The sequence below is a fragment of the Lacerta agilis genome, chromosome 17 (genome assembly GCF_009819535.1).
Source record: "Lacerta agilis isolate rLacAgi1 chromosome 17, rLacAgi1.pri, whole genome shotgun sequence".
Lineage (NCBI taxonomy): Eukaryota > Metazoa > Chordata > Lepidosauria > Squamata > Lacertidae > Lacerta > Lacerta agilis.
The window spans coordinates 26,486,884-26,502,818 of NC_046328.1; the positions used below are offsets into that span (position 1 = coordinate 26,486,884).

General features: G+C 47.6%; 1 protein-coding gene across 1 annotated transcript; it reads right to left on the reverse strand.

The window, feature by feature from the left end:
* Window positions 1-86: 86 nt before the first annotated feature.
* Window positions 87-15,935, reverse strand: LOC117039035 (solute carrier family 22 member 6-A-like). Its single transcript, XM_033136068.1, has 10 exons — window positions 15,095-15,935; window positions 11,495-11,598; window positions 8,088-8,242; window positions 6,727-6,895; window positions 5,670-5,793; window positions 4,840-4,955; window positions 3,720-3,934; window positions 3,125-3,233; window positions 1,730-1,933; window positions 87-544 (listed from the first exon to the last, which is right to left on the reverse strand). Exons 1-10 carry the CDS (start codon window positions 15,476-15,478, stop codon window positions 448-450), a joined length of 1,677 nt encoding a protein of 558 aa, XP_032991959.1. The 5' UTR covers window positions 15,479-15,935; the 3' UTR covers window positions 87-447.

Below are 15,935 nucleotides of genomic sequence, written 5' to 3' on the forward strand. Positions count from 1 at the left end.
TTCACCAGCTTGGGTCCCCCCCCCCCATGTTTTGGACTCTGAATCACCCATTGCCCCCTGGTCATTGGCTGTGCTGATGGGAGTCCCAAACAGCTGGAGGTGTCCAGTTTGGCAAAGGCTGGTGTAGACAATACTGACCTAGTAGGATCTGGCTTGGTAAGAGGCAGCTTCCTATATTCCACCTCACATTTTAGAAATGAAGTTTCATCAGCCTGGAGGAAAGCAGGTCAAGAACGCAAGTGAAACAGCATCAGAGTCCAAATACCATCAAGTCCACCCATTACAGGAAGTCCAGACTTTTTGCCCCCTTGAGTGATGCCATCCAGTCTGCCTTTCTGAACACAGAGCACTGAGTATGGCAGCCTTTTTCCAAAGGGTAAGATTAACCTCAAGCAGCAAGAACTGAACATCCCCCAAAGTCAATCCACAAGCCATACTCTCCTCTCCTTAAACGGCGTCCTTTGTGGTTTCAGGCTTGGTGGCGTCGAGAAGGGCCTCCATTTGCTGTTGCTGTTGCTGCTTTGGGTCCTTCTGGCCCTGAGATCTGAACAAGACAGAAGTTCCATGAAATACAGTTTGTTAATCCCCCCAATAACGATAAAATGTCTGCCTGTGCATCTGATGGCACTTTGTAGATCAAATGGGGCAAACCGATTTGTTTGTCCTGTTCACATAAGCAGGGGCTGCTATGTGTGTGTGTGAGGTCCACAGCTCAGTGGTAGAGCATCTAGTAGCGTTAGAGAGCTGAAAATAATGCCAATGTATTTCACAGCTGGCAACCCATGCACCCCTTTGGGAAACCAAAATGCTTGTTTACAAAGCTATTGCACTACTAACCTTACTGTATGCTTGTGAAACATGGACCACTTATAAACACCAACTCCAACTTCTTGAAAGATTTCATCAACAGTGTCTCCAATTTTTTTTTACATATCACTTGGAAAGACAGGCAAACTAATACCAGCGTACTGGAAGAAGCAAACACCACCAGTATCGAAGCAATTCTTCAACATCGACATTGTTGGACTGGTCATGTTGTTCAGATGCCTGATTATTGTCTTCCAAAGCAACTACCAGTACTCTATTCTGAACTTAAAAACGGAAAGTGTAATGTTGATGGTCAACCAGTGGTGGAGCTTCATTCTCCGGCACTGGGGGTGGGGAGCAGGCAGGGACGGGGTGCGCCACCCAAAGGGGCATGGCATGCATTCTGGGGGCGGAGCGCACAGCATTTCGGGGGCGGGGTGCCCAGCACTGGTGGGGAGGCAGCCATGATGGAACCCCACCGGGATCGCATCAATGGGGGTGGTGTGCTCCCATTGCCCCCCCTTCCTGTGGTCAACAAAAGAGGTTTAAAGACTCTCTCAAGGCAAATCGGGGGGGGGGATGTAGTATAAACACAGACAATTGGGAAACACTGGCCTGCGAGCGCTGCAGCTGGAGGGACTTCGAAGATGCTTGAACTCAGCACGAAAGGGAGAAATGTGCTAAGAGGAAGAAGGCATGTTTGGCAAACCCTCACCATGTTCAACTCCCACCCCAAAACCTATGTCCCCACTGTGGAAGGACGTGTAGATCCAGAACTGGCCTCCAAAGTCACCAATGGACACACCATTAAGACCATGTTCATGGAAGACAATCAGACTCAGCTACGAGTGATTGCCAAAGAAAAAGATAAGGCATTCCTATGAGGAATGTTGGGAAGTGTTCTGATGGCTTCCATGCTCACCTGTTCTCAACTTGCTCGATTGTTTCTGGCAGTGAGGCATTGCGGGTTTCCGGCAGGAAGATGGCAGCGACCCCAGACACCACGGGGGCAGCACCGTAGATCAGGTGCGGCAGGTAAGGGAGGTACTCGCTGAATATCTTCACCAGGGGGGCTGATATGCCACCCAAGCGAGACAAGGTGTTGCCTAGACCCATGCCAGTCTGCCTACAAGTCAAGAAACCAAAGTATTATCTACACAGCTTAGTGGACCCATCCGGCATCCGCAAAGTAGACACATTAAATGCAGCCCCACTCCCTGTAACAGGAACTGGAAAACCCACACCTTTCAAGGTACCCAGCAGAATAAAGGCTCAATCCTCCCTCCCCTTCAACAGGGGGTAGTTATCAGCCTTTTTTTAACCTTCAGGGCAGGTGTGATGTTGTCATCTGCCCGAACACAGTGATAATGAGGCTTTCAAGTTTGCTTATCACAGTTTAGCCATAGAGGAAGTCAGCAAATGAAGCAAGTAACCAAACAAACAAACAAACAAACAAACAAACAGAGGATGGCTGCCCTTTTCTTTGATGGGGTTCCTGCTTCATGCTAGCAGTTAAATGGTGGTGCTTCTCTGCAAGATTATTTGCATTTCTACTTAAAAGCTAAAGGCTGCACTTCAGCTGGTTGTGGATCTTTTATGAAAGTTCCTTGTATTTCAAAGCATGCAGTTAGAAGAAAGTACCACTGAGGTTGGTAGAGCTTGCTCCTGCGAAACTATGCATAGGATTGCAGTCATCACTGATCCTAACAAATTAGTTAACTGCTGCTGTTTGGTGTGTGCATAATAAATACCGTAGTTCCAACACAACAGATGGAATTTTTTGGCTCTTGTGAAGTGTTTGGCTACAGTGAGCTCTTGCACCTCAAAATCTCCCATTCTAGTTTAGTGCAAGGGTGGGGGACTTCTGCCCCAGAGGCTAATTGTGACCATCTCCCCAGACCACACCCCTCTCTGGCCTGGCTTCACATCCTGAGTGCCTTTGCCTGGCTGGAATGTGTCCTTGGACTCTGTTAATGCCTCTGGCTTGCCTGGCAGAGAAGGTTGTGTATGTAGAAGTTAACCTACCATGCAAAGGTGTGTGTGGGGGGGGGTCACATTCATTGCCCCACCCACTTTTGCCTCTGGCTCCACCCACCACTGGCATGTGGCCCCCAGAAGACCTCCCAGAAGGGAATGTGGCCCCTGGTCTGAAAAAGCTCCCCCACCCCTGGAGGAAAAGGGTAGCACCGAGGAGGAGGAGGAACTGAGTAAGGGATGTGAAATGGCCACACCCCTGTGTCACAGGTGCCCCTTGCTTTTTGAGGCCAATCTATTCTTCGCAAGCTCCCTAGAAGACACACCTGTTCTCCTCACTTACCGGAGCACCGTTGGATAAAGTTCTCCAGTGTACAAATAGATGCAGTTGAATGCGGCAGCCAAACACCCCTTCCCAAAGGCAGCCAAGGCGGCCCGTGTGGTGGGCATATCTGGGGGAAAGGAACGGAATGCATTAAGGGTTCTCCACTGGCCTATTTCCTGGAATGAAGCCTCACACTCCTCTCCGTGACAGACAGAAGCTACGCTGGGAGGCAGCAGCTCTTCATGCGGTCTTCCCTGGACCTATGTGGAGATGCGGGAGGTTGAACCTGCGACTGTCTGCACTCTGGCACGGAGCTACAGGCCTCCATCGCACAGGCTGAACGAGGCCTTCCAGTTCTCTCTCTGCCCTGGGATCATATATTTTTTAAAAAACTGAATCTACCCTTCTCCACAGGAACTGTCTGAGGTCCTGAAGATGCACACAGTGTGCAGCCTCAAGCCCAGAAGAGGACCCCCGCTGTTCCATCTCCAAGATAACACAGCACTTCTCCATTCCACACCATCCACTGCCAATTGGCTTGATGTGGTGTGCTCAGATAATTCTTGGCACCACCCACACCTCTAGGCAGAAGAAGAAGAACCTCCTCTCTGACCTTGAGGAACAAAGATGTTAGCCAAGATGGTCAGCCCTGCAAGGACGAGTGTGGCAGCTTGGGTGAACCGGCGCCCAATGTAACTGATGGTGAGGACCGAGATAAACTTGGCTGGGAAGTCAACCGCCCCAAAAACCAGCTGGATCAAGTAGATGTTGGTGCCGAAGTGCTGGAGGTCCATGACCAGCCCATAATAGGCAAAACTGGTGGAGAACCTGGGGGTGGAAGAATGAGAGAGTTGGAAGGGAACTCAAGGGTCATTTAGTCCAACCCCGCGTCAAATGGCTCAGGACTGCAATACTTCAAGGGCTGCCTCTCTTCATATGAACCTGCCTGGAACCTGAGATCATCTGAGTCCCTTCTCTGTGTGCCTCCTCCATGAGAGGTCTGGAAGTGGCAACACAAGAACAGGCCTCTTCTGCAGTGGCTCCCCCTTTGTGAAATGCTCCCCCCAGGGAGATTCAGCTGCCGCCTTCATTATACACCATTAGGTGCCTGGCCAAAACGTTCCTCTTTAACCAGGCTTTTGACTGATTGACATCCAATGCTCTTTTAAAATGTGTGTGTGGGGGGGTTTACTGGGTTGTTTTTGTTATGAATTTTGTGTTTTTATATTGTGATTTTATGTTGTAACTGCCCTGAGACCTGCGGTTATAGGGTGGTATACAGATTTAATCATCCTAATGAATCAACCCTTGTTGTCATTGGCTATGCTAGCTTGAAGCCTGGTGGAAGCTGGAGTCTAACAACACCTGGAGGGCGAAACTTTGGCTATCACTCTGGTAACCTACAGAAGGGCATGGCTAGCTGGAATGATGAGCCAAGAATGCTCCACTCTCCAGCATTTTCTTCCAAGTCCCACTTCTGCCTATATCTGCAACTGCTAACTTAACAACCAAATTTCATGGAACTGACAGTGGGTGGCTGCAGGTTTGGAGAATTCTACCCCTGCCACTGAAAGGCTGCCAAGCATTCAATGTAATTTCATGGTTTGCCCATAACAATGAGGACTAGGAGCCTTTCAGTGTGATTTTACACTACTAGAAACTGCACAGCAAACGCAGACTCTGCTAACCATGGAATTGCATGGCCCACGGACATCTCTCCTGTCAGAACTCACCACACAAAGCAGAGGCAGCAGGAGATCCTGCGCATGGTTGGAGTCCGCACCAGGTCCACGATGGTATAGCTGGATTTCAGGGATGCCATTTCTTCCTTCATGTTGGATCTCAAGAGCTGGCAGGGAGGAAAAAATAATTCTCTGGCTACTGGGCACAAGCAGGAAATATCTGGAAGGGGAACTGAAGTTTTGCTTCTCCCCACTCCCAGCTTTTATAAGTATCAAAGCTGGAAGGTTTGAAGGTATAGCAAGAAGATAGAAACCACTATGGGCTCTTGAAACTCTCTTGCCAGCATTAAATAGCTGGCCATTTCCTCTCTTTGCCTGCGCTAAGAGTTCTGTTAGCCAAATCTATTTTGCAGATTAAGGACACTTACATTTGATTCCGTTCTCATTTAAAGGCAAATCTACCTAATTCACATTTTCTGAAACAATATGTGAGCAAAAACATTGCCTTCCTTTGAATTTCACACCTCCAAATATTGCAATTCGCTTCTCTGGACAAGTACTGGTGATTTGTACAAAAAAAAAACGCATAAAGTGTCCATAGAAATGCACACATTAGTGAAAATAGCATACAGAAAAGCATTATTTAATGGGAAATTTATTTGCAAACAGTGCAAATCAGCTCAGTTCCAATCAAAATGCAAACCCAGCCGAATTTCTTCCCCATCCTTATCTCAGACTGGTCTACCACTCAAGGTTATTGTGGGGATAGAATTTTGGAGAGAATTGTGTACACAGCCTTGGTTTCCTTAGAGGAAAGGTCAGCTACAAATGTAGTTGGTGTGTGTGTGTGTGTGTGTGTGTGTGCGTCCTCCCAATTTCACCTCGACATTTAGCTTGTCAGCGGCTTCATGCTTCCCGTTCATCCTGGCTGCTCTCTTCAGCTCCTTCACAGCCTGCTCCTGCTTCCCAACCAACACCAGCCAGCGGGCTGATTCAGAAAACCACCTGTTGGGTTGGGTGAAAGACAGTGAAGTAAGGAATATAAAGATGAGACACACATTCCAGAGTCAACAAGGGCCCCTCCAGACTGAGGGACATTTAGGCGAGGCGTCATGGCTATGGGGAAATGTGCCTTTTAGGTATCAGAGAAATCAGTAAGATTGGAGATATGGACTCTGCCCTAGTTCAAAAATGAGAGGGAGGGTGAAGCTGACAGCTAGCTATAAAAAAGTGTGAAATTCCTGCTTTCACCTGTGACCACAAACTGCCAGAACAGGAAAGTGCTGCCATATAGATGGTTGGTTGTTTTTTTTTGGAAAACTTTTCCTTGTACAATGGTACCTCTGGTTACGTACTTAATTTGTTCCGGAGGTCCGTTCTTAAACTGAAACTGTTCTTAACCTGAAGCACCACTTTAGCTAATGGGGCCTCCCATTGCCACTGCGCCGCCAGAGCATGATTTCTGTTCTTATCCTGAAGCGTTATTTCTGGGTTAGCGGAGTATGTAACCTGAAGCGTATGTAACCTGAGGTACCACTGTACCTTCTGCTTCATTTTGAGGAAGTGAACCTTATATTTCACATGATGGGACTATGCATTAAAAATCTTTTGAATTCTGCATGTCTGGCTCTCATAGGGTCAGAGACACTTCTCTCTCTCAGGTACCCGAATAAAGAGCTAAGAGGAATCTGTGCGTGGTTGTTGGTTTTTTAATCAAGATAGGCGTATTTGTATATAATTTTGCCTATGTCAGGAGAAATTCACACTAAAGTGCTGCAGAATCTTTATTGTAGAGATTGCAGGTGGATGTGGAAATGTGTAGAACTGAACCAAAGACTGGTGGTGGGGGGACACAATGAGAAACTGAGAGGAACCCAACTTGACAGGTTTGCTCCTTCCCCTCCCCGCCCTAACCCCACAGCTACGCAAAGTCCTTACCAGGAGTAGATGAAGAAGAGGAAATAGGGCAAGGAGACAGCCAGCTGCAGCCAGCGCCACTCTGGGATGAGGTAGGCCAACCCTGCCAGGACCATCTGTCCAATCGTGTAGGCCAAGCCGTTGTAGGTTGACAGTAAGGGCCGGATCCTCGTGGGCGTCCATTCCACACCTGGCGGGGGGAGCAGGGAGAGAAACGGAAGCTGTGGGGGGCAGTCCCCCCTCCAAGTAACACTTTACTGGATTGTGGAGTTGCTATTCACTTCAGGTACCTCAAGGGAAGAGTATCTCAGGCCCTGGGGGCCAAATGTGGCCCTTCAAGCCCCTCTACCTAGCCCTCGAGACTCACCTCAGACTATTACCTCTGCAGCCACACTCGTCCTGAGTCAGTCACCCACCCCACTTTTTGGCATGGGAATCACGTTTACATACACTCCAATACAACGTGGCCAAAATCTGGACACCATCTTCTGGGTCACGTGATGGGGGGGGATGCTTTTTCCGGGGTGAGATCTTGGCCCACAATCATAAGAGAGCAAGGTGCTGCCTATTATTATTATTATTATTATTATTATTATTATTATTATCTGAATTTTTATACAGTCATACCTCATGTTACGGCCGCTGCGGGTTACACCTTTTCAGGTTGCGTTCCGCGCCGAATCCGGAAGTACTGGAATGGGTTACCTCCTGGTTTTGGTGCTCGCGCATGCACAGACGTAGCACTGCATGATATGAACGCTGCGGGTTGCGGACGTCCTTCCGTCACGGATTACGTCCGCAACCCGAGCATCCACTGTACCACCCTATACCTGGAGGTCTCAGGGCAGCTCACATAATAAAATGGCTGCCATGCTCTCACAGGAAAAAACCTCAGGATGTCCAGGTTTTTCCAGGGCAGTTGACTGGTACACATTTCCTTCTGGGCATCCTTTCCTATTCTGTGAACTATCCTGAGATCTTTTGACGAAGTGCAGTATATAAATTTAATAAATAGAAAATGATAAATAATAACCTCCTGGGGCCCACATGCCAGTGGTGAGGGAGGCTAGAAGCAAAGGCAGACAGAGCCAGAAAATAAGGCAAATCTTTCCTTTCTACAGCAGCCTAGTTTCTGCACACAAGATTTGCTTCTTGTGTACTCGCTCACACCCCTCTCTGTCCTCTATCCAGGCAAGCAGGAAGCCTTATCAGAGTTCGAGGACATGTTCCAGACAGGCCAAAACACTTACCGGGGGGGGGGGCAGGATCAGTGAGGAGCATAGCCTGGGGAGAGTCCTGAGGGCCAGGCAGAGAGGACTGAAGGGCCACGTTTCTGGTTTAAAGTGAGGAGTAAACAGGAAGGGGAGGGAAATCCAACTCACACAGAGAGAAGATGTTGAGGACAGTGCCCGAGTAGGCCATCCCTGTCAGGAACCGAAGGGTGCAGTAGGCACTGAAGGTGGGGGAGAAGGCGGAGGCCGTCCCTGTGACAGCCAGTTGCAGGCAGGACCAAATGAGAATCAGCCGCCGTCCAAACCTGCGAGGTAGCAGAGCAAGGGAGAAGAGAGAAAGAAAGAAAGAGACTTTTGAGAAGCAACTCCTGACAGGGACATTGGAAGGTCCCTTAGACAGCCTCAAAGGCTATGTCTGTCTAGCCCTTTTTCGGCTGGAGGGCCACATTTTCCCCAAGGCAGCCATCCAGGGGTCACATGCCATTTGGTGTGTGTGACCAGAGGCAAAACGGGGAGCACAGTTGACCTTTGTACTTGTACAAGGGTTAATTCTGTGTCCAGGGCAGCCGTCTACCAGCTCCATCTCGTACGCAGGCCAAGACCCTACCTGCCCGCCGCAGACAGTCTTGCCAGAGTGGTGCATGCTCTAGTTATCTCCCGCTTGGACTACTGCAATGTACTCTACGTGGGGCTACCTTTGAAGGTGACTCGGAAACTGCAATTAATCCAGAATGTGGCAGCTAGACTGGTGACTGGAAGCAGCTGCCGAGACCATATAACACCAGCCCTGAAAGATCTTCATTGGCTCCCAGTACGTTTCCGAGCACAATTCAAATTGTTGGTGCTGACCTTTAAAGCCCTAAACGGCCTCGGTCCTGTATACCTGAAGGAGCGTCTCCACCCCCATTGTCCAGCCCGGACACTGAGGTCCAGCTCCAAGGGCCTTCTTGCAGTTCCCTCACTGTGAGAAGTGAGGTTCCAGAGAACCAGGCAGAGGACCTTCTCGGTGGTGGCGCCTGCCCTGTGGAACACCCTCCCAGCAGATGTCAAGGCAATAAGCAACTATTTTACTTTTAAAAGTCAACTGTATTGTTTTTAATATTCAGTTGAAAGCCACCCAGAGTGGCTGCGGAAACCCAGCCTGGTGGGCGGGGTATAAATAAATTATTATTATTATTATTATTATTATTATTATTATTATTATTATTATTATTAAAGCTCACATGCACACACATGTTTCTCTAGCCTCTGTCTAGGCAAGCAAAGATTCGTTATCAGAGTTCAGGGACACATGCCAGCCTCCTCATACCACAAATACTCCATTTTATTTTAAATATTTATTTCCCCCTCTTTTTGTGGTATAGCGTACAAGTTCGCCTCCAGGCAGCAACAATGTGACAACTATTGGGGAAGGTGGTAAAGGGACAGCCGGAGGACAAGGAATTTGGAAAAAAAAACCAAGAAATGGAAATTAATTAGAGACAAATTTGTGCAGCATGTAAAAGGGGATGAATTGGAATATTTCTGAGAGAGTGGGAAACGTGGTTTTTTGGGGGGGATGTATTAAATTAATTTTAATTTGGTTTTGATGTGTTATAAATTAATCAGCAAAAACAAAGCTGATGTGTGGACATCATGTGCTGTTATTGTGTCAATTACATCTCACAGAGCTCACCCTCCAAAGAAAAGCCAACAGCCTGGAAGGGTCCTGGAAGGCTGCAGCTCCCTGTTGCTCTTCTGTATCTGCGGCTGGAGGACATTGTGCCTGGTGCTGTCCAAGGTGCTGCCTTTGCCTTGATTTCACCTGTGGGCTTCAAGCTCCCCCAGAACTGGGCACACACAGAGCAAATGCTCCACCTCTGAGCTCCCTTATAGCAGGGCAGGCTGCTTCTCTGCTCTGTCTGGCCTGGTGTTGTCTGCTCTGGTTGGCAGTAGCTCTCCTGGTTCTCTGGGAACTCAGGCAGGAAAGGGTCTTTCCCACGGCCTACTATTTGAAGACAGTTGCTGCCTGTCAGTGTATACAGTACTGAGCTAGATGGACCAATGGCTTCCTATATTTTCCTTGAACTATGGGTGCCCAGCATCGAACCTGGGAGCTTCAGCATGGAATGCATGTGTCCTTCCACAGAGCTATGGCCCTTAAATTGTGTGTGTGTGTGTGAGTGAGTGAAAAATGGGGTTTGTATGCATTAAATAAAATATACATTAACATTATCAATAAAATAATGATAATGTTTCTCAGTATTGGCCCCAACTTGGTGGAACAGTCTATCACAAGAGACCAGGGCCCTGCGGGATTTGGCATCTTTCCACAGGGCCTGCAAGACGGAACTGTTCCACCTGGCCTTTGGGTTGGTTTCTGTTTGATATTTATACTTATTCATTTATCGGTGGGCTATTTGAAAATGAGACTGCAGTTTTAATTTTGAATTTTTAAATTTGTATTTTAATCTGTATTTTAAATTGATTGTTTTTATGTTTTTGCTGTGATTTTAATTAGTGTTAGCCGCCCTGAGCCCGGTTTTTGGCTGGGAAGGGCGGGGTATAAATAAAATGTTGTTGTTGTTATTATTATTATTATTATTAAAATTCAGAGTTTAAAACAAGTTAACTTAAAACAAACAGTTTAAAAAACACATTATCAAATAAAACTACATATTAAAATACATGTCAACTTTATGCTATCTGGGTAGGCTTGTCTAAGCAAAAACAATTTCTAGCAGGCATCAAAAGCAGTATAGAACCCTGCAATTTAAGCATCCTTCACAGGCGAGTTTCTAAAACCACTGCCAACAGTGGCTGAAATTCTAAAGGTTGGCTTTGAAAATGCTGTCACATTTCAGATGTGTGTAAAATTTAATTATGTGATGATGATGATGATGATGATGATTTTACGAAACGTTGAGACCACTAAACATCAAAGGCTGTACCTACTCAGAGTAGGCCCATTGAAAACAAAAGGCTGACATTAGTCATGCCCTTTAATTTCCGTGAGTCTACTCTGAGCAGCACTAACATTGGATACAACCTTATGATACCCTAGAAGTGTAAAAAATAAAGAAGAGAAATGCATAATATAAAGCAAATAAAACACCATACATACAAACAAAATAAAACAAATAGCAGGCATATCCTCAATGCAATACTAGTGTAACTCTGTGAAGGCATTTATTTATAGTAGTTTAATCAACTTATATGCTGCTTATATACTCTCTCTGCATACTACTGCAGTCGCCTCTAAAGTATGTTGTTAACAAGCGAGCTAAGGCTGCTCTGTCAATTGTAGAACAACACTTTGCACATGCTCCATAGACATTTCTCGGCATCTCAGAGTCCCTAGAGAATTCCAGTAGGCCCAGAATATGGCCTAAGGGCACATCAGGTCATTCATCACTCTGCTGAAGCTGAGCTGGTCTGGATCTGGTGTGTTTGCTCGGAGGAACGCCTGAGAAATGTAAACACATTGCCTTGGCTTCCATGTTGGAAGGAAGGTGGGATAACCATTTAAATAAAATAATTGAATGAATGAAAACAAACAATGTGCTGGCTCTCCTCACCTGTCTGAGAGGCCTCCATAGACAATTCCTCCCACCAGCACGCCAGCCATGTAGAGGGACTGAGCCATCTGCTTCAAAGCTCGCGCAGAGCACACCAGGTCCCACTGCAACAGGGCGGGAGGGGGCGGCAGAGAAGAGAAAACAAAACGATTCAGAAAGGACCAGCTGGTGTTGAAGCTCTTCCCTCCTTAGGTAGACCACAAAGGATAGTGACTTCAAGACCTGCTTGTGGGCTACCTCCAGGAGTCTGATTGGCCACCGTGAGAAGACAGGTGCAGGCCTAGATGTGTCTTTCAAGTGATCTAGTGCACTCCTTTGATGCTCTTCTGTTGTGGTGTCAATTATCAACAACATTGAAATAGGGAAGATGGAGCAAGCTTGTTTTCTCCTGCTCTGGAGTGTAAGGATCTGAACCAGTGGGTTCAAGTTACAAGAAAGGAGATTCCAACTCAACATAGAATCATAGAATCATAGAGTTGGAAGAGACCACAAGGGCCATCCAGTCCAACCCCCTGCCAAACAGGAAACACCATCAAAGCATTCTTGACAGATGGCTGTCAAGCCTCCGCTTAAAGACCTCCAACATCAGGAGGAGCTTTCTGACAATAAGAGCAGTTTGACAGCGGAACAGACACCCTTGGGAGGTGGTGGGCTCTCCTTCCTTGGAAGGTTTTTAAGCAGAGGTTGGGTGGCCATCTCTCAGAGATTCTTTAGCTGCTGTCGGAATACGCTGCGTGGATCCGTCAAAAGATCCGCGGTTGTTCATTTATTTTAATGGGTTTTTGAGAACTACTTTTAGTATCTTTACGCGTGAAAGCAAAAGTGAAAGTAAGAATGAATAGTTGGTTTACCAATAAGATTAATCCGCCTTTAATTTGTAGTTCCGGCAACATTTGAAGTTATCAATGAACGTTAAATCTGCTTCCCGCCTTTTTGGAGGGCAGCAACAGTGGTTTTATTGGTTGAGGCATCGATCGTGATGTCACATCTGTTCCCTAATAAAAGGCTGAGGCTCCCCGCATAGGCACGTTCAGTTGGGTTAGTCAATCGTTCTTTACGTTTTATTCTTTTGGGAACTTTTACTTTCAGTTCAGGTCAAGTTTAGTTTAAGGGATTTTGGGAGCGGGCTGGTTGGGTTGGATGGGTTTTGCTTTTAGTTAGGTTTAGTTCGCGGAAGATATTCGGTTTAGCTTTAGTTAGGCTTTTAGGTTTAGCCTAGGGCTAGAATTGCGGAAGATATTCGGTTTAGATTTAGATTAATTTAGTATCGCGGAAGAATTGGCCCGCAGGGACTTAGAGCTCAGGGAAACTTAGCTTAGGGCCAGAAGACGAGCCTATGCGGGTTTTGCCAAAGCCACAAAAGAAAGATTCGGTGTCTGTCGTCATTTGGGGAAAAAGGGGGTAAAGGTTTTAAGAATTTTAATTTCAACGCAATGTCCTTGGTTTGGTTTTCATGGTTCAGATTCAGGGCATCCATTGGTTTTCGAGGCATCCATTAGTTTTCGAGGCATTATTTTAGTTAGAAGGCATTAAAGAACTCACACACCTTCGGAGTCATTTTCCGTCTTACTCAGCTTCCTTCAGATTGTGAGACTTGGCTGGCGCCCGTGCTCATAAGCACGTGGAACGCTGGCCGCTTTTCCCTGCTACTGGTACCTCGTGCATGGGCAGCCTAAGTTTGTGCACGAGGAGCTCCAGCACCCGAACCCCGACAAGCTGCTATTCCTGCATTGCAGGGGGTTGGACTAGATGGCCCTCAGGGTCCCTTCCAACTCTATGATTCTGTGATTACAGGGCAGATAAATGGAGCCCTCACGAACAGGAGGTGTCTACCATTAATTACCAAATGCGCAGGGAGGGATCAGCAAGAGGGAAAGGCTTTTGTCCTCATGCTGTGCTGGAAGCCTCCCAGAGTGGCTGGGGAAACCCAGCCAGATGGGTGGGGTATAAATAAATTATCATCATCATCATCATTATTATGTCCTTCTGAAGCCTGCTCCGATCCAGTGGGGTTTTCCTTAGGCTTGTGACTACACAGCATGAGGTGCTTCTAGCTTGCCTACCATAGGCATAGTGGGTAGACATATGCCTGCCAATTGAGATCTCAAGAAAGCTAAAATTCTGCACCTACTTAGGACCCTACTTTGTGCTGGTGTGTGATGCAAACTTCAGCAGTGCACGATACACACAAGCCCTGACCTCAAAATGCCTCTTGGTGTGCTTAGTAAACGGGCAACCTGCCTAAATTCCTGCAGTCCTTGATCTAAGAACGTAAGAGCACAATGGGAGCTTGAGCTGCTGGATCAGGCCAAAGGGGTCCCATCTAATCCAGCATCCAGTTCTCACAGTGGCTAACTAGCTGCCTCTGGGAAGCCCTGAGAGCAACAGCAACACCCTCCGCTCCTGCAATTTCCAGCAATTGGTAGAATAATTGTAGAGTTGGAAGGAACCACGAGTGTCATCTAGTCCAACCCCCTGCAATGCAGGAGTCTTTTGCCCAACATGGGGCTCAAACCCCTGACCCTGATATTAAGAGTCCATCGTTCCACCAGCTGAGCTATCCAGGAGAAGCACACCACCTCTGAGCTGGTAGCCCTTGATAGCCGTTACCTCCGTGAATTTGTCTAAACCTCTTTTAAATTCATCCAAGTTGGTGGCCATCACCAATTCTGGGGTGGGAGGGGGGGGAGGAGGATTCCATAGTTCCAACTATGCACTGTGTGAAGAAGGACTTTCTTTTGTCTCTACTGAATCTTAAGTGCCAAAAGCACTTAAGGAAATATGGCAAGCATGATCTGTCCCTCTCAGGGCATCCTGATGGATGGGGAGGAAGATACAAAGAGAAGATGACATCAGAAAGAGAAAGACAGAAGAGGGTGGTAGGAAAAGAGAAGAGGGGATAGAATCATAGAACTGTAGAGTTTGAAGGAACCACAAACAAGGCTGGGCGATAGCTGGTTTTCAACATTGCGACATATCACCAGCTAAACATCATGATATACCGATAGATCACAATGTCTGAAGTAAGCATGGAGCTATGGAGAGGCATTGGCCGGCTTCGTGGTTTTTCCTGAATCATGCAGGAGGCAGGGGAGAGCTGAGCCGGCAGAGATAACAGGGGCTGCAGGAATCAAGAAAAGCATTGGCTGACTTAACAGTTCCCCCCACATTGTGATTTTTGCACGGCACACACACATATCATGATATGCGATAAACTGCCAGGTCAAAAATTATGAAGCCGATATCACTTCAAATTGGTTTTGGATGATATATCGATATACCCCCCAGCCCTAACCACAAGAGTTATCTAGTCCAATCCCCTGCAATGCAGGAATCTTTCACCCAAGGTGGGAATCGAACCCACAACCTTGAGATTAAGAATCTCATGCTCTACCAAATGAGCTGCAGCCTGGTAGCCCCTCCCACTTCTGAACCTGGCCCCCACCTCTTTTGGTGGCCTTGCCCACTACCACCATGTGGCCCCAAAGGGATCGCCTCAAAGGAAGCGTGGCCCTTGGATGGAGAAAAGACAACTCACCCCTGACTTAGAACAGCACCCACCAACTCAGCAGCCTGGCCCTGAGCAACATTGGTCCTCACCTCGGTGACGATGGTGCTTGGGAAGACCGTCTTGTCATACACCCACCCATCCTTGCATGTCTCTGTGTCCATCTCGGTCCAGTTCGCAACGGTGGCATTTGAGAGCTGACCCTGGTGGAGGATGAAGCGGCGACATTGCTCGGGCTGCCCTTTCTCATCCATGGGGATGTAGACCTTGAGGAGACCCTCTGCTTCCAGGCTTTGGTTCCCGGAAGTGCCATTGCGGTGGTGGACCAAGCAGTGGTGGCCTGGGGTACCTGCAGTGAAGTTCTGCAGGATCATGTGACTGGCCATCATGAAAATGGGGAGGGACAACAAGACCACATGGACGATCTGGAAGCGCCCCATGCTGCCAACATGGTCCAGGAGCTCGGCAAAACCCATCGCGCCTGGCTGGAGAGCACGATGCTGTGCAATGTGGTTTAAGAAGCGGTTATCAGTTTATGACAAGTCTACCAATCACCGGCAACCAGAACAGGATGCCTGGCAATCAACACAGCAATGGGACTAGACATCCGTTGGCCACCAAGATGGCTCTTGGAGGTTGCCATAAAACCTTGCCAAGGCCGGAGGTTCCCGGCCTCCTTAGGAGGTGTGTTGGAATTGATCTCCTTGGATCACGAGATAAACATCTTTCCGACTCAGGGCAGAGTGGTACATCCCATGGGAGAAGCCTTCTTGATAGCGGCAACCTTTGCTGAGAGCCTCTCAAAGGGGCTGGGCTTTATTTCTGCCCCGTGAGTCTCAACCTCCAACAAACCGGCTGGTGAGGAAGCATCACTTGGGGGGCAATATTTAAAGTCCATCATCAATGCCCTGGTTAAAGGATGACAGTGGTTTG

Excerpts from the sequence above, each read along its gene's own strand:
- LOC117039035 (XM_033136068.1), bottom strand. The coding sequence starts at position 15,478 with ATGGGTTTTGCCGAGCTCCTGGACCATGTTGGCAGCATGGGGCGCTTC. Across the intron at positions 6,896-8,087 it reads CCTCAACATCTTCTCTCTGT|GTGTGGAATGGACGCCCACG; the intron begins GTGAGTTGGATT and ends TCCCCCCGCCAG. Across the intron at positions 3,935-4,839 it reads TGCTGCCTCTGCTTTGTGTG|GTTCTCCACCAGTTTTGCCT; the intron begins GTGAGTTCTGAC and ends TTCCACCCCCAG.